Below are 27,057 nucleotides of genomic sequence, written 5' to 3'. Positions count from 1 at the left end.
TTTGTTAAAATCTACAAAATTCTTAATATATTTTTCACGTATTCACGTAGGCACAGGCACTTTTGGATCGTCATTTTTCAGAATTGAATGTAGATTCTACCTATAAATATATATAAAATATCCTGACTAAAAGTACTAGCTACACGCTTATACGATCTTGTATCGAGTTATTTGAGATATTTATTGATGTTGGTTTATGAAACGATTACTTCGCCCCAGGAAATATTTATTGGTTTTGCGGAGTCGGAAACTTGGCGTTTGGCGTTAAGATCGACCAATAGACAAATAACACAATATCATCATCATCATCATCATCATCAGCCCGCATTCGTCCACAGCTGAACATAGGCCTCTCCAAATGCACGCCACTGTGGTCTTTCTTCGGCAACTCGCATCCAGCTCCTGCCAGCCGTCTTGCGCAAATCGTCACTCCACCGTGCCTGAGGACGTCCTACACTACGTTTGCCGAGACGCGGTCTCCACTCTAGAACACGTTTTCCCCAACGGTTATCGGTTCTACGACAAATATGGCCGGCCCACTGCCACTTCAGGTTACTAATCCGGTGGCAATGCGATTAATGGTTATTGCGATTAGGTAGAAACAACTTTGAGGACGAGTTGAATAGAAGAATTCAGCTAAGTTGGGCAGCATTTGGGAAGTTACGACGAATCTTCACATCGTCGATCCCACAGTGCCTTAAGACGAAAGTCTTCAATCAGTGCGTCCTACCCGTCATGACATACGGAGCCGAAACGGGAACACTCACGACAAAGCTGGTCCACCGGGTTAAAGTCGCTCTGCGTGCTGTGGAAAGGGCTATGCTCGGAGTATCTCTGAGGGATGCATCAGAAATGAGGTGATCCGTCAGAGAACCAAAGTCATCGACATAACACAATATGTCCACACCATATTTTTTACTTTTCCCATGAACTTAACGACGTTATATGCTACATGGCGGTATTTTTATGAACATCGTTGAATCAAATAAACGATTTATTTCTAATATTTAACTTGTTTGGTAGCGAAATGCTCACTGCGTGTCCGTACGTGATCACTTTGGTAGTGGAACCATGTCATCGAAAGATACGGGACATGTCTACATGTGAATCAAATTGAATTGAATTTCCCACATTTTTGATATTTATGTATTTAATTCTATAACTGAACTGCGGCCGACTTCAGTTCGAAACTTATATAGTGGTATACGATTATTAATTCCATATTAAGATTCTATAATAGAATAACTCCGTATATTTTATGCAACGAAATAATTTGTAAGCATTTTATTGACTATATGTTCTACGAGTACAATAGAAGGTTCTTCTCTAATCATATGAATTTAAAAATTGCAATAAAATGAAATGATAACAATGCCGTTTGTTAAAACATGATCAATGCAATTTTTATGTAAAAAGAATATATTGGCGGTTTTCCAAAACTACTGTTATTATTATCGGTATAGTAAAAAGGGTATGAAATGAATTTAATATTATATTCATAAGGTGTTGTTTTTTAATTTTCCAAAAGTAAAACCTACACATGTTTTGAATTTTGCAAAAATGCAATTTCTAAAATTAGTAACTATTGTTTAATATTAATAACAATATAAATAAATTGGAAAGGAAATCATACAATGGAATATCTAAAAAAAAACAACATATTTACTAAACGAACGACTGTACTTAATTAGTAATGTAGAGTAGCAATGGTACGGCGCCGCCACTAGAGAGACTCATAACAATTGTTCGGATGATAACAGATTATCTACAACGGCTCGGTTCTGGTTACGATGACTCAAGAGAGAACTGAGTAAAAATAAAATGAATTATATATTGCGTAAGTTTATTTTTTGATTATTTCCAAGGGGATTCCTTTACATAGGATAATAAACTTACATAAAACAATGATGGTAACGTAAAATACAACTACTAGTTTTATCAATCAAAGATTAAATCTTAATTTAACAACTCCCCTTATATTTTTCCTATTAAATTTTATTTGATATCATACTAACGATGTCACACTTAGTCGTAACAAATTTGTTTTATATTATCGTAATGGAATTTTTCCTTTTTTAATATTTTACCATGGTCACATTAACTACACATGTGTGCGCGCATATGATTGGCTAATTACGATTGTAGAGACAAACAATAGATAGGGGTGAGGTCACACAATCGTGATAGGGTTTGCTGCGTTTGTTACTTGCTGTTGATTAGATAACTGATAAACCACGGAAGCCATCTTATGTAATTATTAGGCTTTAGAGAGCTATATCGTTTTCTTGTATTGTTTTGTTTTTTTTTTTAGTTTATACATTGTTTTATTGTATTTTGTGTACACGTGTGTGTTTGTAAATAAGTTTAGTTATAATTCTTTAGGTAGATCGGTTTTTATTTATAACCTAACCAGCTCCGACTTTCCGAGTCTTTAACTAGTTATGATAAAATTAGTATAAGTATATATATATATATATGTATGTATGTATATCCTTGTTTTCAGTACTAACTGCTAATATCTACATTTTAGCAAACGACGAATATTGTTTTAGCGTGTTTTTAAAAACGGAATATATGACATTTTCAATCAATATTAATATTCTGAAGTACTTGTCCAAATTGAACTGTATTTATTCAATTTTTTTCATACTTTAATACAAAACATATAAACACACTCCATTCTGTAGTACCTCGATTATCTGAACAATGACTCGAGTTTATCCGAACGTTGGCGCGTAAGATACATTTTTGTTCGCTGCCACCGCCATGAGCAACTATGTACATATATTTGCGAGAATCGTGGGCATGCACGCATGTCGAGCGTGTTGAAATGCGTTTTATTTCAACGAACGTTGTTAATCTACTGACCAAGATTCCTCGCTAAATTTTGATATTTTACTCTCATTTTTCTACCCATAATAACAGTAAAATTATTTCGCAAACCACACTTAGTGTTTTTCATTAGCATAAGAAGCCACAATTGAACTATCTTTCCAAGGTTCGACAGTAGGATTCTGATTTTATAAAAAAACTTTTTTTTATATATTCATAAGTACCGGCTAAGCAGACGGTCGGTCTAAGCAGCTGCCGGCAGATGTTCTATTGGTGTATCCATGTGTACTCATCCGTAAATTCTTTTTAGGGTTGAAACTGGTACCATTCAAAAGTTGATGTATTGTTTTTTTTAAGTTAATGTAACAAGAGCTGTGAGCTATTTACGTTAATTGGTTCGCTTGAATATTGGAGAAGAATGTACTGTCATCCATTAAACAGTACATTATTGTCTCGAGAACGCATTCCAGAAAAAAATGTTGATCTAGAATTATACAAGCAATTACTCCGTCGTTTCATTATAATCGAACGAGCAGATTAGAAGTAGTTCAAAACCTTACCAATGATACGTTTAACTATTCATAAGTGGATGTCATTACCCTTCAGTAAGACGTTAGACGGTGTTTTTGAGAACGTAATTGCCCGTCAATCACATATTAAACAGCATTACTTAAACATATACTTAATAACTACTAGCACGTAGACGTTCTTTGTGATAAAAAAACAGAACTTAAAATGATTGAATATAATCTGCGTATGTATACACCGAAACAAGCCTTGAACCGAAACGAAAATACATATTAACTGGAATTCAAAACAACAAACATTCATGTATGGCAACTGGCAACGTTATAAAACTTTGCATCGTCAAACGTGGAGAGCAATTAACTTGTTTCGACGTCCGCGCTCGCTTCAAAGCTTAAACTTATTTCATTAGATTTCATTTCAAGATCTAAGTTTCGTGCGAATCCCTAACTTATCGATGTGTGTGTACGTAAGTGAATAATATTTATGTCGACACCACTGTCAATTTGTCATAAACAATCTAGACGATAAATTAATTTACCAATATTTTTAGTGCTGTCAAAAATTTCTTCAGGTAGGAAAATATCATCGTCGTCGTCATTGTCCGATGACTGATAAAAATATTACAATGGTTTGATGACATTTAAAAATGGTATGTTATTATTTTGAGGTCGTAATAATGTAATTTGACCAAATATCGGTCAAGCTGTTAATTTCAAAGACTATCTCCGAGTCTTAATGCAGACTCTATAGTCTTTGGCAAGCTTGACTACCCTAATACAATGTATAACACACAAAAAGGCATATAGTTATTCTCGCAAATAACCGACGTCATTAAAATTTCGTCACTAAAGTAGATTGCCTTTTCGCAGAAGACTGCTTAAAGGTTTTTCTCGAAAACAAATTCGTCTTTTATAACCTCGCACTTAATTTATTTATTCTCTCGTTTTTTTTTTGGGTACAAAGTGTATATCTGTATTGCATTATATTGTATGCTAGACGAACATATCAATACAAATATTTTTCATTTTATGATTAAATTTTCTAGACAGTATTAATAAATATTACTGTTACTGTGTCAGGGATGATGTTATCACGCGATCTTAGATCTTAAATAAAGATAATGCATTGATAACGCGAATCGTTTAAAACGACCTCTGCTATGAATTAATTATGTAAATTTATTCCGTAATTACATCAAATTACATGTGATTGGGGTCGCGGTTATTGTTCAACAAATGTTTGTAATAACATTTATCCTGATATGTCTGTATGTTGAGATTTATGTCACTTTTTAAAATTTATTTTTGCTATAGTCAGGATTTAAATATCTCACTTGCACCAGGCGAAGGTGACATAGAGAAGAGTTTTACCGGTGGTAAGGCTTCTCTATGCAGGTCTCTCTGGTACCAGCCCCGAATCAACTATTTTACATCGAAACATGTTTCGGTTTCAAGAACGAGTGCCTCTTTGATCGTTAGACTTCCGAAAATAAATTCTGAACTAGTTTGTAGATAACCTACGTTCCTAGGTAATATCAGTTTACACGGTACACTGTCTAATAAGCAGGAATGTAAATATTGCATCGCTTGTTATTCTCTATTGAGAGGGGACTACTCTTGTATTTTTAAGAACATAGTTAAGTCATATGTTCAACAAATATTTTTTGTTTGCGATAACCCAGTCAGATAATATTTGAATTCTCGTCTTCTCAAATGTCTGTATGTTGAAAACGGTCGAGTGGTGTGACGAAGGTGGTTCGAGATGCCACGTACACGATTTGAAGTTTATACAGCAGATTTAATTACATAAATTGTTATTCGAAAGAGTTCGGGAAAAAAAATCCTCATTTCACTAAAAATCGAATTGTGCTCAAATCATCGATTAAAATATTCAAAGGAATTTCGGATCTTGCTTAGAGATCTCGATCTCGCACGTTTCATTACAATTTTTTATGTATTCTGCGAAACACTTGGACATCGCAAAAACTCTGTTATTTTCCTGTAAGCAGTTGCTTGTTTTTTAAAATACATGTACCTTTGTGCTGTTGATTGGTTTTAATAAACTTTATTTCGTACTCCATAACAAAATTGGACATTTGCAAACATTCACTTTGGCATAAAATAAAACTCTCTTTTAGAAAAGTCAAATAAATAAAATTCATTTTACAAAGAGCGCAAGGCCAGAATATCGTTGATTTTACGTGTCCATAGACCTTAAATGTATGCTTCACATATATCAAATATTCAGTCAATTACACTGTATAAATAAAATTAAAAAAAAAATGTATAAATAAAAAAAAAGAATTCCCATCAAAATGTGAAAACAAGATCCATAATAAACATAGTAACAGTATTGCAAAATATAATCATTAAAATATTATTATTTAAATAAAAATGTTTTTGGTGCTACGCCTAGTAAGGCAAAAAACTCAAGTGTGTGGATCAGATTTGTATCTGCAAACTTTGTTTAAGACCTACGTGCATTTATTATAATTTACTTTCAACATCATTTAAATACCAAAACGTAGCTGCTGCTGCGGCAATCTCTAGTTTGAGCAGAATCATGAAAATATGTAGGTAGCGAAGAGCAGATACACGTCTTTCTGAATTGTAGTACTTACTCTTCAAAACACGGGGTGTATGACGTAAGAGCTTGAAGAGTTCTATCAAATATAGATTAACCTAGATTTATAATGTTTTCTTAATATACGAAACAATTGAATTAATTATGAAATTTCACGTAAATATTACTCTGGATAAGTAACTAAGTTTTGCTGTGCCTGGTGATATGAACTCAAAACATTACCCATACCAACGTCTTTTCCTAGTGTTACGGGCTATTAATATTATTATATCGAAACATTGACAGATTTTTTTTTCGAGAAAATTTAATTTTAATTTTTCTTTTTGTAAAAAAATATCAACTGAAATATTTCGATGGCGTACAAAGACCCGACAGAACCGACGTATACGAGTAAAGGAAATTGCCAGCGGCATTCGCTCGGGTGCTTTAAAAATAGAGATACCAATTTTTTTTTTAAATATTGCAGGACAATTTGTTTCAAAATTGGATGTCTTAACGTATTATTATGATAACACTAATACCTATTTATGATTTATTTAATAACTCTTTATTATTAATATTATTTAATTGTAATCATAATCAATTCTTTGTATGTAATATATTTGATTCACAAAATTTATCGTTCACATTCAATATGTATGATACGAACAATTATAAATTATAATTGTTATTGTATTTTAGTCGCTCTGTACAATTGACAAATAAGAAAGAAACAAATTGAAAATCGAATTATTTCTTCATAAATAGTTTTTTTTAAATATAACAAATGTTATAATTCCAAGGCTCGTGGTTATTAAATGGGGAGGTGTTTTTGAAGCATCGGGATATGTCCGATAATTTCTGAAAATATGGCAGCCGTACCGCACGGAACACATCGCTCGTCTTTACGGTACAATCAGCTTTGTAACCGAGAATAGCGTTTGACGAAAGTGATTAGGGAAAAAAATGTCACGTACTTTTTAAAACGATCTCTTATTCGTATTATGTTAGTAGCTAATATCTTATGCTATTCGTAGATGGACATAATCGAGATGGGTCAAACAGCTATAATAAAACACTTGCTCTATTATAAAACTAAGTGGTAAAGCTTTGTGTTGGCCCGTTTGGGTAAGTACCTTCCACTCATCAGATATTCTACCGTCAAGCAGTAGTACTCAGTTTGTTGTGTTCCCGTTTGCAGGGTGAGTGAGCAAGTGTATTTACAAGCACAAATGACATAACATCTTAGTTTCCAACGTTGGTGGCGAATTGGCGATGTCCTTACATGGTTAATATTTCTTGCAGCGCCATTGTCTATGACCGGCGATGACCACTTATTATCAGGTGACCTATTTGCCTGTAGAGACTTTCACTGGCAGATAGCCGATGTAATAAAGTGTAACTTTGGCTACAACAATAACATTTTGTTAAACTCAAACGCCCACGAAGTCGCAGGCATAGCAAGTTTATTCTAAAGAAGGTACATCGATGTCACCGTATGTTTACATGTCAAATAATTAAAAAAAATAAAATTAAGTTATCAGTCTTATCTTAATTCATTCAATTTGCACGCTAAAGTGAAATGATTCATTAAACATCGCATAGGTGTGGCTCATTGGTAACGATGCGTTATGCATATAAATATCTGCATTATTAATACGAATAAAGCTGTATCGTATTCGATTCGATTACATTTTTCAAAAGAGATTTGTGGTATCTAGTGTTATCCACAAAACCGAATTGGAACAGCGTGGTGGAATAAGCCATCAATCATCTTCTCAAAGGGGAGGAAGAGGTCTTAGCCCAGCATTGGGAAATTTAGCAAGCTGTTACATTAATTTAGTTTAATAATCGTTAAGAATTTTGTTACAGTACAACAAAAAGGAAACATTATGATTCAAGTGAATTTCTTTAAGCATTATAATTTCCTTTTGACACAATTTCAAGTACTAGTCAATTACGCAGGGGCTATTAAAGAACAAGTTTGTACAAAAATACAGGAGCACTCTTAGAATCTGCTTGGGCGGCAACCGACGGGGCCGGTGATAGATCACGCACTGGTCCAAAAGTTTGGTACGCTTTTGAGGCACCGGAGTGTAACACATCCTAACTTCCTAAGTATCTAATCCTCCTTGGATTACAGATTGTCTAATGAGAATTTTTGGACGGAAATACTCGATAAGTTTTTATTGGGTCCTATCACGATTAGGAACCAGGAATTCGGAATTGGCAGCCGCAGCTTATAAGATTATTAACTAGTTCAACGAGGTAATTAAGTATAAATCCTGATACCGATTAACTTCGATTGGAAATCAAGTAAATAATAAAAATAAATCCTATGTAATCAATTTCAAAAATACTATGTTTTTCAAAATCAAATGAGTGTCCATTTAATTATTAAAAGCTACAGTCCTGGAGCAATTTCACCTACTTCAGTAACAAAACTGTTGACGGTTGATATTCAGATTTATTTGTTCACGACATAGTTATGATAATAGACGTTCTTATGTGCAGTAACCGTATCACGAGACATTGATCGACTACTGTTAAATGGAACGAGTGGGCAAAGAACTCTAAAATCAATATTAGTGTCCGGCACTTCAAGACTTATGCCTGCTCTGTTTACTACAAGTGCACTAAGCCGAGTACTGGACTTTGCGTGTTAACTCGGTCTAGTGGCTTCGGGTTTAAGCTCGAGAGGTAGGCTTCAAACTATGGATGAATAAGTTCCACCGCTACGTACTTCTGGGTTTTTGTATTTAGTCTAAGTAGACAAAATAATTGTCTCAAACAAACAAAACACGCAATAATAAAATAAAGATATATTTATAAATGATATACAGATATATTAATAAAGGTATTACTTTTTTACAAGTTTTTTGTTACATCTATGCGATGGTTTAAGCGACTAGTATATTTATATTATTATATGTTCAGAAAAAGTTTATACAAATTTATTGTATGTTACTTGCAAATTTTCTTTTTATTATATATAGGCATTTGTAAGATTTATGTTGATTATTATAGATTTAATAGATTTAAACATTTTACTCAGGTGGCGTTTGTGTCCTTCGCAAGCTAGTTGATTGGAATAATTGACTTCCAAATAGTCGCATAACATAATTCCACAACCGAAATCTTTTTGGATTAAAAAACCGATTTGTGCACTGAGGTACAATAGGATATTCTCAAAATAACACAAGATACGTCATTTGAAAGTGAAGTGTGTGGTATTGACAACTGACTACACCATCGACAAATACTTTGATACATTTTTAAATTGATGTCGATTGTAACGAATACATAAAAGAGGGCGTTGATTCATAAATAAGCAAACAGTTTGTAGCATACGCAGAATCGAACGCCCCAGATAACTTCGAGGTGTACGTCAGACAACAATTTCTCACAAAAAATGCAATAGAAAGGCTATTTCTTTTGCATGTTTTTTGTTTGTGTGGTTTTGCGTTAAACATTTGAAACTTTGCTTCTCTTACATGCAGCTGGTTAAAGAAGGTTTTAAACATCGGTTGTAGTGTCCTTGATAGATGGACACACCTGCGTGGCCGAGCTTCACGGGAATGACCGCAACGAATAATCGTTTGTGCTTTTTAACATTACACCAACACAACAAAAGTGTGATGCAGCCATTGTTGCTTAAATACATTATTACGTTACGTATTGAGACCTCATTTGAGACATTTTTCTTTATGCGAAGATTTAACCTAGTTACTTTAAAGTCAAACATCACTAACCTGGTCTGGACTGAGGGAACTGTCGCCGCTAGCATTCCTCTCCTGGTTTTGCGCGGTCCTCTCTTGTTTGCAAGCTGTGTGATACTCTAGTCGCGTTCTCTCCACCTTCTGTAGAAGTTTCGCCCACGGTTTCTGCGCCTTTTTGAAAGCCTCGTCCATTTCTTTGCGTTCTTTTAGTTGGATCATTGACTGTTAACAAAAAATACTTTTATTTAGTCTATTATCACACTTTTTAGAAACAGTTCCTGCTTTAATTACACGTATATGTACATTAATTATTAATTATCTTGAACAATATAATTTGAATATTTCAACGTCATAATTTCAAAGGCAAAGGCAGGTAGACATAAACTACTAGGTTTAAGTTGGTCTGGCCTATTAAATATTTTGAAATAGAACTATAAATTTACAAACGAATATCTTAAAAACTACGTAGACATTTCTAAGGTATTGGAAATAATTTTATTAAATGTAACGCTAAATTCAAGATGCCAACCTCTAGAAATGGTTGCCAACATCAAAAACCAAATTTTAATATTATTTTTGCTGGTAAAAAAAACCATATTCATGCACTTTAAATAGACAATCATACTATTTTCTTGGCACAGGCGTCCTCCATTACTATCGTAAGGTCTGCTATGCCGCAAAATTTCCACCTGAGGTGCTCGAGATCGTCTTACATAATAACATTTCTTGAAGAAACTATAATTTTAAATGAACCGGTTTGCCGCCTTGCCACTAAATTAACGTTACTTTACATTAAGTTTTTTATGAAGCTGTTATCATATTTTTATTCAATTATCGTGTGTATTGTACATTTATGTATGTAATAGTGTCGCAGGGTTATTACATAGGCTGACGAGTTTTGTCAATTTCTTACAGTATAAGATTAATTTAAATTTTTGTTTAATGCACTTCAATAACATCAAAAGAATATTTTTTTGCCTTCGTGACCACTTTCCAACAAAATTATTGAGAATAATTCTAGTAAAATTATAAATAGTAGCAACTTCACCTTGTTTGAATTACCGATATATTTTGTATATTTAGATATTATTCCCCGCATTTATGGCAATGTTGATGCCATTGCCATAAATGCGGGGAATAATATTAAATTACTTTTTATTTGTCTTTCCCAACAACCTTGAGACGTTTAACATACAACATAGTAGGACATATGTAAATAAGAAAAGTTTCCCAACACGGACATATAATGAGATATATTAAAAGACATATTTTATATTATTTATACCGAAATTAAGTCAAAAAATTAAAACGATTTTATTACAACCAATAATCAAAGAGACTAAGACTTTTATATTGTGACGGTTCAACGAATTTTTATAATGTAAGATCATTAAATTACGAGTGTATTTAACTGTAAAACTTTTATTTGAATTTTTGTCCTGATATTACAATCGCGATCCATACCCGACTACTGGGTCACCTTACAACAGACTATAACTAAACTCGAACACTTTAACGAGCAATTAAATATTCAATAATTAATTCCAATTCTAATCGAGTAACGATTGGGAGATGTATTGAATATCGTACATATTTATAGTGTGTAATGTAGTATTTGTTAACATACAAATATATCAAGATCGAATACATAAGTGTAGTCACTACTTTACATTTAGATTAAATGATTGTATTTAGATTTATTATAATGTATGCGACATCACGCCCGTCGGGAATAAACTAGACGTTGCAAGTTTTAATTAGCGAATATGAACCTTGCCCAGTATGAAATAGGTGTTATGTATATGATGAATGTTTAAAGATTAACTCAAACAAGCTTTAATGTCACTTCCATACGTTTAGGTCCATTTTCACATTTACTACTACGAAACGTTTTGTATGGGCTTATAATTTGTAGGTGCGTATTAATGGGATTAACCTATGAATTAGTTATTAGGTGTTTTGAATTTAACTCATTTATAATATCAGATAGTTTAAATTCAGCTATTGTTTAATGCTTTTTCAACAGTGATACTTTACGTATTGTTTTCTTATCAATATAATTTAGATAGATAATCAATATAAATTTTAAGTATTGATATAATTTTACACATTAAATCCTTTTTGGAATGTATCTATAATAAAAAACTTATGAATCTTGCATACCTACGTGCATCGAGTCCCGTTCAATAAATGTTGGACGATATTTGTCAAATTAAAAAAAAAAACAGACTTAAACATATCACGATAAAATGTGAATATAACTCAATTGAGTTTTGTTTTTAATAATCTGTTTTAAGTTTGAAAATAGAATCACGTATTAACACAAACATATACAACCTTTTTTGTCCTAAAAAGAATATTTCATAAATCGACCTTTCTGATTATATTAAATATAAAGGATAAAGTATAGAAACGCCATACAAATGTTGTAAAAATGACAATGTGTTTGTTATTAGTGAAGCGTTATGTTACTTTCCGTTCAATGAAACACCATACTGACATCCTCTACACGATCGTACCTAATAGTTATTAATCTTCTGCATCCTTCCTTTCATAAAAAAATGCAGTTTAATTCATTTAACACGGTATTATAAGGATGTTTTTTAATTCTTTCAGGATTTTTTATTATAAAAAGCAAGCAGACCAATTATATCCTCTTATATTTCAAGGAATATGTACTTTCCCTATTCGAAATCGTGATAAAATCGTCTGTCTATCAGTTTTGTAATCAGTTAATCAATGATAATAATATTTGTATCAGTGCGCAGAAATATTCGCTGATATGGGGATTGGCATATCCTACTACTGACATTAGATAAGATATTGTGTAAAACATACATATTATGTAGAATTACGTTAATATATTATTTCATTCAAATAGTTTTTATGTATAAAATTTATTTTATATGATTTATTTTTAGTATCTATGTAACCTTCCTTAATTAATTTTATTTATTTAAGTATCGGCTGAATAAAGGAAAGCTGGTGATAATTGTGTTTAGGGGTCATCTTTAACATATTTACACATTTTGAACAGGCGTGATGTAGGCGTGCATGCGTGCATGCGACAGGCACTCGTGGAATTAATATCAATTTCTTTATTTAGTTCAATCAAAATTTAATAACAGCTTCTTGAGGGAGAAATTTACGCTGATTTTAAACTTTGCTTATTTTTTCTTATATAATGTATAATCGTCATGGTTTTCGCGAGGATTTCAAGGTTCTGGTTCTGGGTTTAAACCCCGGGTCGGGTTTTACTGTCGAAAAATTCTCAGTATCAGCCCGGATTCTGGAAGTTGGAATTGTATACACTCCTGTGCCTTGGCAAGCACGTAAAAAAGCTGTTGATCCTGCGTCTGAACTCTTTCCGATCGTATCGGATTTGAAGTCCTATCGGACTATGAGAGAGCAATTGTGTGTGTGTACGCACACACTTCTGCCCTATAATATTTCCTGCATCGTTGGCTGATCTCCCTTGAGTTTGTCTGCCGTGACCGCAATAGAACGTGTATAAACGTGTGTGTGTGTAAAGGACAAATACATATATAAAGAAAAAAATGTTGTATCTTTGGGCTAGGAACCCTCTCGGACTTACGCAGAACAACAACACGAAACTTTCATTAGAATCGGATGAATGATTTAGGAGCGCATAGAGGACAAACATGCAATCGTTTTTATTTATATAGAGGTAGCAGTTTATTACGCGGATGCTCAGGTGGCAAGTGGAGAGTCGAGGAACATAAGAGGGAAGGGGAGAAGTACCACTTAACGTCACGGATAAGGTAGGTGAGGGTCAGACAAAGTATGACGTAATAAAGTGTATTAAATAATTTTGTTGTTGCTCAAAAGTATCGCGTGTTATATATAATAAATAATTTACTTGTATAGATAATAAAATTATTATTTGATGCCGATTCCGTTTTACGAGACGAACCAAACTTCTCATCAAGGTTGTTCTTTAGTTTTATTTTTAAACAAATATTAACTGTATACATATTTTTTGCTGGTTTTTATTATTAATAAGTATCTTCACCGTTTCAGCCGTTAAGTCACCAATGCAATTTTATCATAGGGAACGACATATTGTATAATAAATGTTGAAAACAAACCAACTAGTTGAATATAGTAAGTACAATTAATCGTAAAACAGCGAAATATACTGGAGCCATTTGAAGTACTAATTGGTATCTTGTAACACTAATTGCACAGTACAGTGAGAAAGCAAGGGCGCAGGACAGTAGTCAGCTAATTGTTAACTGGATAACTTTATTGTACAAAATTAATTACATTAAAAGTTGTCTTCGGGATTCGGTGACATAGGGATGAATGGAACACGTGACTCTCAAACGAAGATAGCTGGTTCGAAAATTTCGAAAACCAACGAGCATTACTGAGTTTTCAGCGTTTCCGTTTATAATAATAAATTATTATCAAACTCGTGCTCGACGTCAGGGATCATCGTGAGGAAACCTACATACAGGGTTGGATGTAATTCTATCTTGTGTATACAGGTGTATAATGAGGTTTAAGTATCAGCACACAAACGAATCATGTCATATTTTAATTCAGCTAATTGCCGAATGGTGTTTGTAGAATTGCCGTGTCGTGTTCTTTACTAACTATAATACATTTTGTTTTGTTTTTGTTTTTATAGTATTCTGTGTATCAGAACTTCTCGCAGAATTTTACATTAATTTTTCATATAAATATTAAAATTTAAAAAAAAAACCGTAACATCGCATTACAAATATACAATAATAGCAATTTCGGCTTGATATTTTTAAAAAACACTCACAAAAAATTTGAAATATATAACAGGAAAAAGAATAAGGAATATATGAAATAAATTATCCAAAATTTTCCTTTCAGCGTTGAAGCAAACAACACTTACTAATGCTATTAAATTTATTTGATGACTTTAAAATGTTTGTCTAATATTAATATAAAATTAATGATCTTGAATGTTAACGATCTCTATGAAGCCTTATCATTTGTAAATATTGGGCTAGCCGACGCCAAGTGTTAGCGCTTCATTAGCGGTGTTTACAGAGACCATGATCTTCTAACGCGGTTTCCGCATATTTCTCCTCCTTTATCATCGTATTACGCACGCTCGTTGATATCAGAGCTTTTGAATATCTATTAGTCTATGGTAAACGAAACTACGTGAAGATTTACCGCGGCTCTTCTTGCTATGGGCGTAAACATTCTGAAAATAATTTAACGTAATGAAAGTAAAAATAGTTTCAACCTAAACTGTTTATATTCGAGAGCAGAGTTTCTTAAAACTGAGAACGATACTTTAAAAAAAACTTTCTTAATTTTCTATACAATTATTATGATCATATATTAATCGATTTATAGCGATAGCAATGGCACTTAACAATAATTAGTACCAGACCAATCATATTATAAACGTGTACCGCTCCACGGGACTCCATTCGCGTCAAATTAATTTATCCCGTAATGTATATGCCTATGTCCTTATCTAGGTCCGAGTCAACTTCTGTATTAAATTTCACTGCGATCGGTTCAGTGGTGTTGTCGTGATGAGGCAAGAGACAGGGTTACTTTCGAATTTATAATATTAGTCCGATATAAACCGAGTCCGCAAGGTTACTCGTACAAACGGTACGATAATGTTTGATGATAAATTGCTTTCGGAACAATGTGTCCCTGAATGAAGTAATCCCTCATCAGTCAATGACAAACGCCAATAGTATCCTTACGTAATACGTGCCGGCATACTGCAGATAAACTTGTTATAACAAACGTTGCCAGAGTTGGGGGCCCGTTAACACAAAGGTCAGCCACGAGGTCGAGGTGTTTCCACACTTAGTCGAAATTGGCACACGACCAGCACGTGACAGGTATTGGCTTAATAATATTACACTTTCGATTTTGCTGGAAAGTACTAAAATTTTAAAAAGAGTATTATTATGTACAGGGCCCAAACCCAGGGACTCGGGATATTATATCGCCTTATAAGCCACTAGACCAACGAGACAGTTTCATCTGTAAAATATCATATTTACCTGCTCATCGTAAAAGAGGACATCAACTTTTATGTTCGACTATTGGATTCAATCAAAAAAAAATTATTTTATCGTATCCTTTTACTAAATTTTTATATAAATTCATAAGTGTCAATAATGTAAAAATATAATATATAGAAAATATATTATATTTTTTCATCATAATCGGCATCATTTAATAAAGTCATTATTTTTACTATCATGAAATATATTGCGTTTGTTTTATATAACGTTTATATGTTGCATAAAACAAACATAGCATAGCACCCATAATGAGTACAATACCGTAATTTGAATGTAACCTTTACTTAACAATTTTATGACTTTAATAATTTGAAATATCGAAATTAGTCTACGTCTAATAATATTACGTTGAATAAAAAAGGAAACATAATACAAAGTACGAATACATAAAATACCAAAACGAAATAAATGCCTCTTGCGCGAGATACCGAAAATATTGAAATAAAACTGATGAAGCCATAAAAGAGTATCGTAAAACTCGTGGTTTGTATGACGGTAACCGACTTGAAGAGAACATTTTTACAGCATGTTTTTAAAGTACTACATTTTTATCTCACATAAATGGAAACAACGGTACAATTGAAATATAAAAAAAGTTTTTATAAAAATTAAAGATTTTCTAGTTTCATTAAATGAATCTTTTAATAAAATGTTCACAATTCTATTTACCATAATGATTAATCGAAGCCGGTATCAGTGGAATAAAAACGAGCGAATGAAATCAGTAGGTACTTTTGAAATTCCATAATACCTGTCAAAGTGTCAGTTGCAGTTTACAAATGAAACAAACAATATAGCCATTCTGTTGCTGAAGTACATGCAAAGACAATATTATATAAAAACACTTATATCTATAGGATTGCCATTTTATTGGTCTATGAGAGTGTATTGGTATACACAACTTTGCATTACACCTGAGCATCGAGCTCGGACGTACACATAGTGGATTCGATTCGTGGAATTTAAAAAAGATAAACTCGTAGTTACTACTGTATATTAATTATTATATACATACGCAATATTGTATATATATATATGCACACCTGACGTTAAGCAGTCACCATCTGTAAAGAAGTCCAACAAACGCAGAAGCAAAACATTATAAATCACTCCATAAACGACTTTTAATGGAAGCATTTGACACATTCGTCAGTCGAGATATGTGAATGAAAAAAAAAAATGGAATAATTTTTCAGTACTGTTATTGGCACTGGCAACATTCCAGAGACAGATAAGAGTTTTTATTCTATGTCATTATCGCAGCATGGTTTATTTTCGTAGGCTGACACAATTATACGTGCTAATATAGTTACATCATTCACGCGCTATCTGGTAATAATCGCTGATGGTATCGTAAATAATTTTAATATTGACTTTCGGAATAAGGTTTAGGTTCATATTTATTCGACTTGTGTAACAGTGAAAACTTAATTATGTGGAGAAATATAATAAAATATCGAAAAGTAAAATAAATTAAATTAAAAATATATACATTTACGATATGATTGTAAAAAGGAAGGGGTAACGATCCAATGTTGGTGTAAAAATCTTTCTTCGACGTTTAAAAAAAAAAATCTATGAGAAATAATTGACGTCGAATTATTTTTTTAAATCGTATAGATAAACATAAACAGTGTTATTGGAATAATAATATTTCAATACCCTAGATTGTAAAACCAGCACTAGAATTGAGTGAACATTTTCAGATCACCGATTCGTTGGTTTCTAGATCTGCAAAATTCATTTCCAAGATTTCACTCCAACATATTTACAGAAGATAAATAAATTCACTCCTTAAATTCGTTCTGAGAATTGATTGAATTAGACGTCTCGACTCGACTCGTCTGCTACGTTAACATCACTAAAAGCTTCGTTTGCGTTAAAAAGATCAAAATCGCAACTCACGGCAGAACACGATTTGGAAAGTGCGAAATTGAATGAAACGAATTATAAAATTTATCGAATGAGATATGTATATAAGTTCGAACAGATTAGGACTGCTGGTATTCTGTGACAAATTTAAATATTCTCAAAGTGAGATTATTATTATTTTCCACACAATAACATCATTGAGTCGATCGGTCCAGACAAAGAGGAGTCGCTCCTAAATATAAAACTGGACCAAATTTGTATTCGGTATGCGAGGTATATAAAATACGTACGACGGCTACGTGGTCAAAGCGAGCTATTGTTTCGGACAAATTCGTCTACGATGCAAGACAACTTTTATTGTTTGTTTTTATATAAAACGGTGTATTGTTTATTAAAATCAGTTAAATCGTTAAAACAATTTTAACGATCAATTGTGTTGTTTTACAGAATTTAGAACATATTTTTATTTGGATTTGTTCAAAGAAATGCTATTGATTTAAATTATAAAATAAATTGGTTTGAATTAAAAAACAAAAAAAAAATCATACACTATTATACATAACCCGGTTCTTTTCTTCTCGGACCTTTGCAAGCATGTTTTCGGTCTCTACTCAGAGGCGAAACAAATTAGTGGGTCAGACGCGGACGCCAAAAAAGAAAACCTCCATTCTCAGGGCATTTGAGTCAGACCCTGAATACAATCTCTTGTTCACGTTTCATCCTCGAGCGAGATTCTTCTTCCTTTGGAAGTAGGAGGTTACTCTCCTCTCGCATTTGGATGTCGAAGATACGCGAAAAAGTAATAGATACCTACATATGTGTGGAGGAGGTCTGACTGTTGAGTGTACGCAGTCTCATACTCTCATAGTCGAATACTCTATATTGTCTAAAATCTTATTCTATCATTTCTATCAGGAGAAGGCTACTTGTATACATATATATTATTTGCATGTCAGTAGGCAACTTATATCTTTTCTAAAAATACATTTTAAAGTTTATAAATATAATAATAAAATGAGAAAATTGTTAATAAGAATAACTCAGTTTACTTAAATATGTAATATATTATAAAAATTTCACGCCAGATAGAGCCGCATACATTTTTTATCACATCTTCAACGAGGCCGCTTCGACGATAACGAAAGAATTTTCTATTTTATCTCGAAGGATTGCTATTGACATCAATATACCAAAAAAAGATAAACGAATCCATTCAATTTATGAGAAGCAAATGTAATGATTGTATATAAATTATTTTTAATAAATTATACTGTTATTAGTATATTTTAGAGTACTTAACTCTATACTTAGGCTTGCCTGTAAATTTTCCGCTACTGGAATAAGAACTCTCCTAGTATTATAGGAAAGCACAAAGCAGGTGAATTTGCCCGCAAAATTTGGTTAAAATACACGTGTTTATGTGGGCCTTCTCGGTTCGTATGGCTAGATTCCTACCAGTTGTAAATGAATACGCAGTGTCGAGTCAAAACTAGGACAACATTTTCATTTTGTTTATATAGATGGCAAAAATACTTCGTAAGCACTGATATTTCATCACCAACTAATTCCTGTTACTCATAAATTTATATCTAGTATAAAGATAAACTCCTCTTTATCTCATGTTATGTAAATTTACCCAAAAGATAATAACATTTTTAACGATCGAAAACACTAAAAGATTCAACACAGCATGTGCCTTAGAGAAGCGATCACGAATCGCCTAAAAGTTACATCCGAGCGATGCGCTCATTTTCATCCCGGAGAATGAGAAATTTTGTATGCAAGTTATAGCATGGGTTAGTTATAAGCGGAGACATGAGACTCATGGATGATTGACAGAACACATACTAAAACTATCGGTACTCTCTACGTGAAACGTGATGCATCAACAGGCTGACCTGCCTCTGACTACCGATGCCTTGGAATGTCTTAGACTACCGAGAATCAGCCTCGATAGCTTCTCTTTGGCATGAACTTTTTTACCCGTTAGTATTGCTTCTACCAAGAAGAGCTGTAGCTTTACAAACTATCCATCGCCGATCACTTTCGCTTCGCTTGCTCGAACACGTGTATGCGATCGTTAAACGCGTTAATTTTAAGATCTTCTCATAAATCATGAGCGGTTGTACTCGAGATTACTAGTGAATTCGATCTGACCTAAAAAATCTCTATTCATCTGAATATATACTAAGATAATCTTATTGTATTTTATGTTTATTGAATATGTTATTTTGGTTACAAAATATTATGTTTGCCTATTTTAAAACTACGCAAGGATGATTAACACCAAGTACTGACATATGAAATAGATTTACGATTTAAGATATTATTTCTCAATAAGTAATCATTAAACTAAATATGTGAATTACGAAGTAGGTTATATTTTCCAACGTTTCTTTAAATTCAAATTTCAAAATTAATAAATACGTAATAATGTATATGTAACCGAACTAATATCGAAACCGATAAAATATAATCTTTTTTTATAACATAATTTAGTATTAATCGAAGTATAAGAGTAGAATAGAAAATGAAATATAGAAAATTATCTGTCAATCAAATGTTAATCATTCAAACGAATTTAAAAGACATTTGAACAATATGAGCATTAAGTAAGACGAATGAAATCAATGAGTATATTTAGAATAACAAATGTAATGTAATACAACGTTCTATAACTCTACAATCGAAATTACAAGTCAATTGCAAAGGTCATTCAATTATTAAGTCGCGTTCACAACCGATCAGAATGGCATGCGACTACATGTAATAATGTTCGTTTCTTAATTAATAAGTAGGAATTATCACAGACAAACACTAGAATTTATACTAATGTTGTAAATGCGAAAGCGAAATCTTTCTGTTTGTCTGTTGTTCTTTCTTGGCCAAACTACTGAACCGAATTTGATGAAATTTGAAGCAACGTCAAATTAGGACATAGTCTTTTTATGCTTAACAACTGACCGTCAACCCTTATAGCAGCGAGCCACAACTAGTTTTACATAAAGGATAGCTACGTTTATATTCTAAGCGTGTGAACTCGTAGATGTCATGTCATTACACATCTAAGAAATTTTCAAATGATTTGTAGAAATATTTTACGTACAATTATAAAAAATACTATTGCAGATAGACAATAATCATAAATATAAATGGTTAACAATAATAGTGTACGGGATGTATTTCCATAAATAATTGTGACGCTTCAAATTGCACAAAAACATTGACATTGATTAATAACTTCTTTAGTAACTAATAAGGCAGTGGCAAAAGTCTTGAAGTATAAAGCCTAGTAGTATTTAAAAATCGATTTATAGATACTCAATTCGATATTCCTTGCATATTGATTATTCACTAGGTTTAACGTTTGCATAACATTAATAAAATAGCGATGATTTCATTGTTGACCATCAAGCCGACACTTATTCGCCGAGGTATGCACCTACATACCAAACAATGCTAATACGTACGCTTTTAATATTAAACGTTGCATCCTCGAGTCCTTAATATTAATTACGTGTAGTTAACAATAAGTGTTACATTTGACTATTAAATAAACATGTAGATTGTCACGAGTGGTTCCGTCACGAGAGAATTAGCAACGCCTTTTAGTAAAGTATATGCTAAGAGAGGATAATTTATAAGTAGGTCTCGGAGACAGGATGGAATTAGCTACTTACTGGGCAAAGTAAAATTACAGTTTGTTTCTGCCTCAATACATCACGTTACCACGTCTCTTAGTGGTGTTAAAACATATTATAGAATTTCGTCTAAAATATGCAAATGAGTCTGTTGGAGCTCCACATTATATTTTACCTTACCAGAACATGACTCATGAGACAAGTATTGTGGGTACAGATATATATGACGTCGTATAGCATACCCGGCCTTGATTACGACACCTTCGTTTAAAATTCGCAATTTCTGCAATCCCTCAAATGTTTCCTTATTCGCATCAAATACTAATCACTCCACGATCGAGACTTCGCAAATTCGAACCGCTAATGTAATTTCATAGCATATGAAAATCTGTAAATACGATTAAATTTAATATTTCACGATTTAAATGTTTTAAATATCCATTGTTCACACCTTTAAAGACGTATCACTTTGTATGTTACCCAAGTCAGATATTAATTTTAAGTGCTTAGTGATGATGATTAAGTTGATGGTGTAACTTTTCCAATAAATAAAATAAATAAATAAATAAAAAGGTATTTCAATTGTATTGTTAATGTAAGACAGTAACAATGTATGCGTTGTAGCCGCGTAGATGCACGGATGCTGCGAGTCGCGTGCTAACGGAACGTTGGAGCTGGCTGTCGGCCATCAGCGATCGTGATGATTGCAACTGATTATTTGTCTCTTTGAGCCGAGATGGTCCAGTGGTTAGAACGCGCGCATCTTAATCGATGATTGCGGGTTCAAACCCAGGCAAGCACCGCTGAATTTTCATGTGCTTAATTTGTGTTTATAATTCATCTCGTGCTCGGCGGTGAATAAAAACATCGTGAGGAAACTTGCATGTGTCTAATTTCAACGAAATTCTCCCACACGTGTATCCACCAACCTGCATTGGAGCAGCGTGGTGGAATATGCTCCGAACCTTCTCCTGAAAGGGAGAGGAGCCCTTAGCCCAGCAGTGGGATATTTACAGGCTGTAACTGTACTATACTCTTAGATTTACTTACTAGATTTGTCTCTTAATGTTTATTCCCTTCAACTTGTTTTTCAATGTAAAGCTATACTTAGTCAAGGTTTAAAGTTGTTTGCGTTTTTGTTCTAGCAATAATCCATGTTTGAATATGGGATACCGTAGTGAATCGTAGCACTGTCTTCCAGTGTCTTAAGTCTATTAATACCGGTTTTAAAGCAACATTCTCTGTCTAAAAACGTCAAGTCTAAACAATATTACCGGTTTAGAGATTCCTGCATCACGTTCATATTTAGTAAGGAAACGTCCGTCAGTTCGTATGTTACTCGTTTGAACCTGCCGACAGCAATGTTGTTCCATACTGGCTAAGGTCATAGTGATAACTAAGGAAATGTTTTGATTGACATTTTAAATATTCATAGGGAATATATTTCAAGTAATATTTCCTATTCTATATGCAAAGAAAAACATTTCAATTTGGTATATTAGAATTCACTAGAATTAGACTACTTGGATCGTTCCGTTTTTACGACAAAAAAAAGGTTTTGATAGACTCTTATTGTTTATATTAACATATAAACATAACATATTAACATATAAATAAGAGTCTATCAAGAGTATATCACGATATATATAAAATGTAATAGTCGCAAAGGCAAATTTTTTTTTCTATAAAGATTTCAAGAGATAGATCTTCTTACAGGATGAATAAGAATGGTCTTATTCATCCTTGCACGCAGAACATACATAATATTGCACAAGGTCGCAACCTACGACGGTAATCCAACACGTCCAAGAAAGATGAGGACCTAATTCTCAACGTGCTTAACAAGATCCGTGATAGTAAAACCTTTCAACAACATCCCAACTTTGTTATATAATTGAGAATTTCTTTACAGAAATACACAACCGCCTTTTGCAGGCACCGATTTTCTCCTATAAGCAGGCGGTCGGGCGAATAGTCTACCTGGTGTTACGTCATCAACACCGCTAATATAGGCGCTGTTAATTTTTTATCCATTTTTCCTTACATCGAGAGATTGGGATATCGAGGCTATTTGAACCTAGGACCTCTATATCAACAAGGTAGTCATTATTTATACTTAACAATCCAAAATACTGTTTGACGAACAGGTTTTTAGTATTCACATTAAAAGCCCAGAAAAACTAAAACAAGATATTACATAGAAATCCATCCAACACGTTTCAAACAAGTTATACTAAAAAGAAACGTCAGTTTAACATACGGAGTTTTCTATTTCGTTTAATATTCAAAGTGCATTTTAATTGTTTACTAGAGAGCTTTAAATCAATGTTTACTTTTACTTTCTCATAACATGTGTATCGCAAACATACTGTTATGCAACCGAATTCGTGGAATGAACGTTAATGGCTTTCGGAACACGTTATACTAGTTAAATAAATAATTTATATTGAAATAATCGAATGGAATGACCAGGAGATTGATGTTGAATGTATTGGATTGAAGATAGAGGGATAATAACGATGATATATCGCCAGAATGCGGTTAAAAACAGTTAACGAGTGAGTGTCGAATTCTTGTTACGGCGCAAGCGTCCTCCGCTTTGACCTTTAGGACATTCCAAACACATTAATTGCGTAAAGCATTAAATATAATGCCTTATAAAACTTCGATATGAATAATCTACTTTAAAGATAATTTGCAGTTTTATTTGGAAAGGGTAGAAAGTAGAAATTTTGCGAGACAATAAGACCATGACGAAATTATAAAAATAAAAATGTTACTACAGTTCTCTAAAGGAGATATCAATTTTATAAAAATAAAACTATTTACATTACTAAAAGTTAAATTCTATAAAAATTTAATTGAAATCAAAACTTTCCTCTCAAATATTTTCGCCTGGTGAGATTTGTTTATAATGTTAATGTCTCTGTTAGATTGAAAATTTGATTCACTTTAACGATATGATGTGCAGCTACATAATAAATATTTTAAAAATAAAATTGACTTATAAGCAATCGTGAATAATTATTGATTTACTTTGATGATTGAATGCTGACAGATTTTAGCTGTTATAATTATCAGGATGAGTGAATATAAAGAGACAGCATGTTGAAATTATAAAATCTGTAAATTTCACAATAAAACATAAAAGAACAATCAAAATCAAATAAATATTACTTAATATTTATTTTCGTAATGTCGAGAATCGAGAGAGATGACACTTTAAACGCATAACGCGGATGAATAATGTTATATTTTTTATCAATGAATCAACATTACGGGTAACTGTTAAATTCTATTGACGAAATAATACAATGACGTAACTAATTGTAAACATTCAAAATGATAGCGGTTATGCTAATAAAGATTTGTGGTGGAGCGAGCATGTCACTCGAGTATGTAAGTAGCCATACACGCTACACGCTGAATTAACCGTATAAAGCCATGTTTGCAGAGACCAGGGGTATTTACGTGTTCAAATAGTTTCTTTACGGATTTTAAAAATTAAGTTTTTCAAAGGCCTTTGACTCATTTAAAGGCTACAGATACCAGAACGATATTCATAAATTTAGCAGATACACGAACATTTTAGTCCTACCATCCGGCTACGTATGTCTGTCTGTCTGAACATGACAGACTCAAAAACTATTGAACGGATTTTCATACGATCTTTAAGGGTTGGAGGGATTCAACAGAAATGTGTATGTGTAATTTATTAAGTTTTTGTGTAGATTCGTTAATATCAAAGTTATTGTTGGTGATGATGAACATAAAGGAATGCTGACTATGAGCTCTACAGGCGTACGCCGTGTAAACCACCATTAATATATGTATTATAATATATAAACTTTTGATGTAGACCCGTATTTTACGTGTGCCGGGCGGGCTAACTAGTTATAAATTTATGAATGATAAAATAAGAGAATTATGTTGGAGTTACGGAAGTGCCACAAGGAGCACTGGTGGGTCTTATTTCTTATATTGGCTATACAAGTGACGAAAATAATTATTTGACACTGACCTTATGATAAGTATCCTTTTGCCAATTCTTGATCTGAGCTATAACGTCGTTGACAAGGCGATCGCGCACGCTTAAATGTAGATCGGAGAGACGTTCAGCTTCAACCATACCGCCTTTCCATGCTGCTTCCATTGTTCCGTATTCTGGGCCTATGAATATATTATTATACATATATTATTATAATATTTTATGTAATTAGAAAGCTTAAGACAAAAAAATATTTCATTTGAAACGTTTTTTAATTGTCATGACTGTTCATTTGCCTTGATTTAAGCGTGCCCTTGACCTTGGCACACAACCCTCAGATAGATAAACCAATAATACTTTTAAAAGCTGCTACAGCTAGGTTGTGGCCTACTATCCTAAATGGATTAAGAGTTATCATTAGGTTTTATGCATACCATGTAACGACTGCTTTTTAGATAGGTACCTATACCTTTTTTTTTTAAATATAATAATACACATTATAAATTATGTAATAACAACATTAAATGAAGAATCGAATATAAACGACTAATTACTATAGATTCGCTAGGTTAAATTAATGCAGTTGATAATAATCAATACAAAATATATTTTTTTATTAGTATCAAAAATGTTGGTCATGTCTATACTAATGTTATAAATACGAAAGTAACTCTGCCTGTCGGTCTACGATTTTAGGGCTAAACCACTGAACATAATTTGATAACATAAGCACGAAGCAAGCTTGAACCCTTTTTGTATATCAAATCACAACCTTCTAACACGAGGGCGAAAACTATACCTCAATAGACCTAAACACAGGATACTTAAGATAAGACGATACAATTAAGGTCAAAGGCCTCGAATAGCGCCTCGTATGTACATATTGTTTATTACGGAAACTAGCTAGTAAATACATATATAATCACATGGGTTATATTATAGTTGAAAATGCTTAATTTAGTAGGCGTGCCTATACCAACTAAATCTCTCTGGCATTAAATCCAACGCTAATCGTTCTAACTTAATTACTCCAACATTTCATCGATAAAACAGCTTCTAAACTGTTTTGAGATTTAAATTTAAGCAATTAAGGCTTAAATTTCTATGTCACTCGGCTAATTTCTATGAATAAATTACGATTTACTGTGAGACGTTGCTCCCAAGTTGCAAATTTATGTAGGTATGGCAAAATATTAATAGTGACTTTCTTCTACTATATAAATTGCAAATTCTTTATTTATTTTCACCGAGTTCGTTAAGAAACAAAATACCACACTATTTAATTAATTACTTTTCTTATTTCTTACGGGCGATACCGAAAAAAATTGATCACGCATTTACGCACATTTGAATAATTAAACAAGAGAATGTGAATTAAGAAAGTGAGATTATATGACGTGATTAATAAATACGAAACAACGGTATCTTTAAATTTCCCACTTAAATACCAAAATATAATTACCGCAAATATTATAAGTGCAAACACTAATTATACATATACAACAGATAACTTAGGAAACAATAATAAAAATCGTTTCATAAAATAGTTGTATGAAAAACTTACTCCCTATATATTTGAAAGAAAAAATAAGAACAACTTATTGACAATTCGAACGAGTTTAATATGACCCACTAAATAACTTCCCAGTTACATAACAATTATTCGTCTCGACAATCAGTCGTAAAAACTGGTCTCTGACCAGTCGGTGCTGCAGGTTTCATAACTTTCCCTTCATAATATGCTGACGTAAGGTGCTGTAATAATATGTCGTATGTCATTGCTGCGAAGAAGCGAGTTTTGGTTTTTAATTTTGCAGGTCCCGACAATTTGTAGAAAGTTATCGGGTTTGTATGTC

General features: G+C 32.7%; 1 protein-coding gene across 12 annotated transcripts in view; it reads right to left on the bottom strand.

The window, feature by feature from the left end:
- The window catches only part of LOC113398140 (protein kinase C and casein kinase substrate in neurons protein 1), a 93,343-nt gene that overhangs the window by 18,596 nt on the left and 47,690 nt on the right, over positions 1-27,057 (bottom strand). For 11 of the 12 annotated variants that reach the window (XM_064218525.1, XM_064218526.1, XM_064218524.1 and 8 more), the window contains 2 exons: positions 25,235-25,383; positions 9,675-9,863 (listed from right to left, as the gene is read on the bottom strand). In XM_064218525.1, the coding sequence (XP_064074595.1) occupies positions 9,675-9,863; positions 25,235-25,383 (338 nt within the window). The remainder of the gene's footprint in view (positions 1-9,674; positions 9,864-25,234; positions 25,384-27,057) is intronic. The other variant, XM_064218522.1, reaches the window with a different exon arrangement.

The sequence above is a fragment of the Vanessa tameamea genome, chromosome 22 (assembly GCF_037043105.1).
Source record: "Vanessa tameamea isolate UH-Manoa-2023 chromosome 22, ilVanTame1 primary haplotype, whole genome shotgun sequence".
Classification (NCBI taxonomy): Eukaryota; Metazoa; Arthropoda; class Insecta; order Lepidoptera; family Nymphalidae; genus Vanessa; species Vanessa tameamea.
The sequence above is the reverse complement of the archived record's forward strand: the minus strand, read 5'-3'. Positions and strand labels throughout refer to the sequence as shown.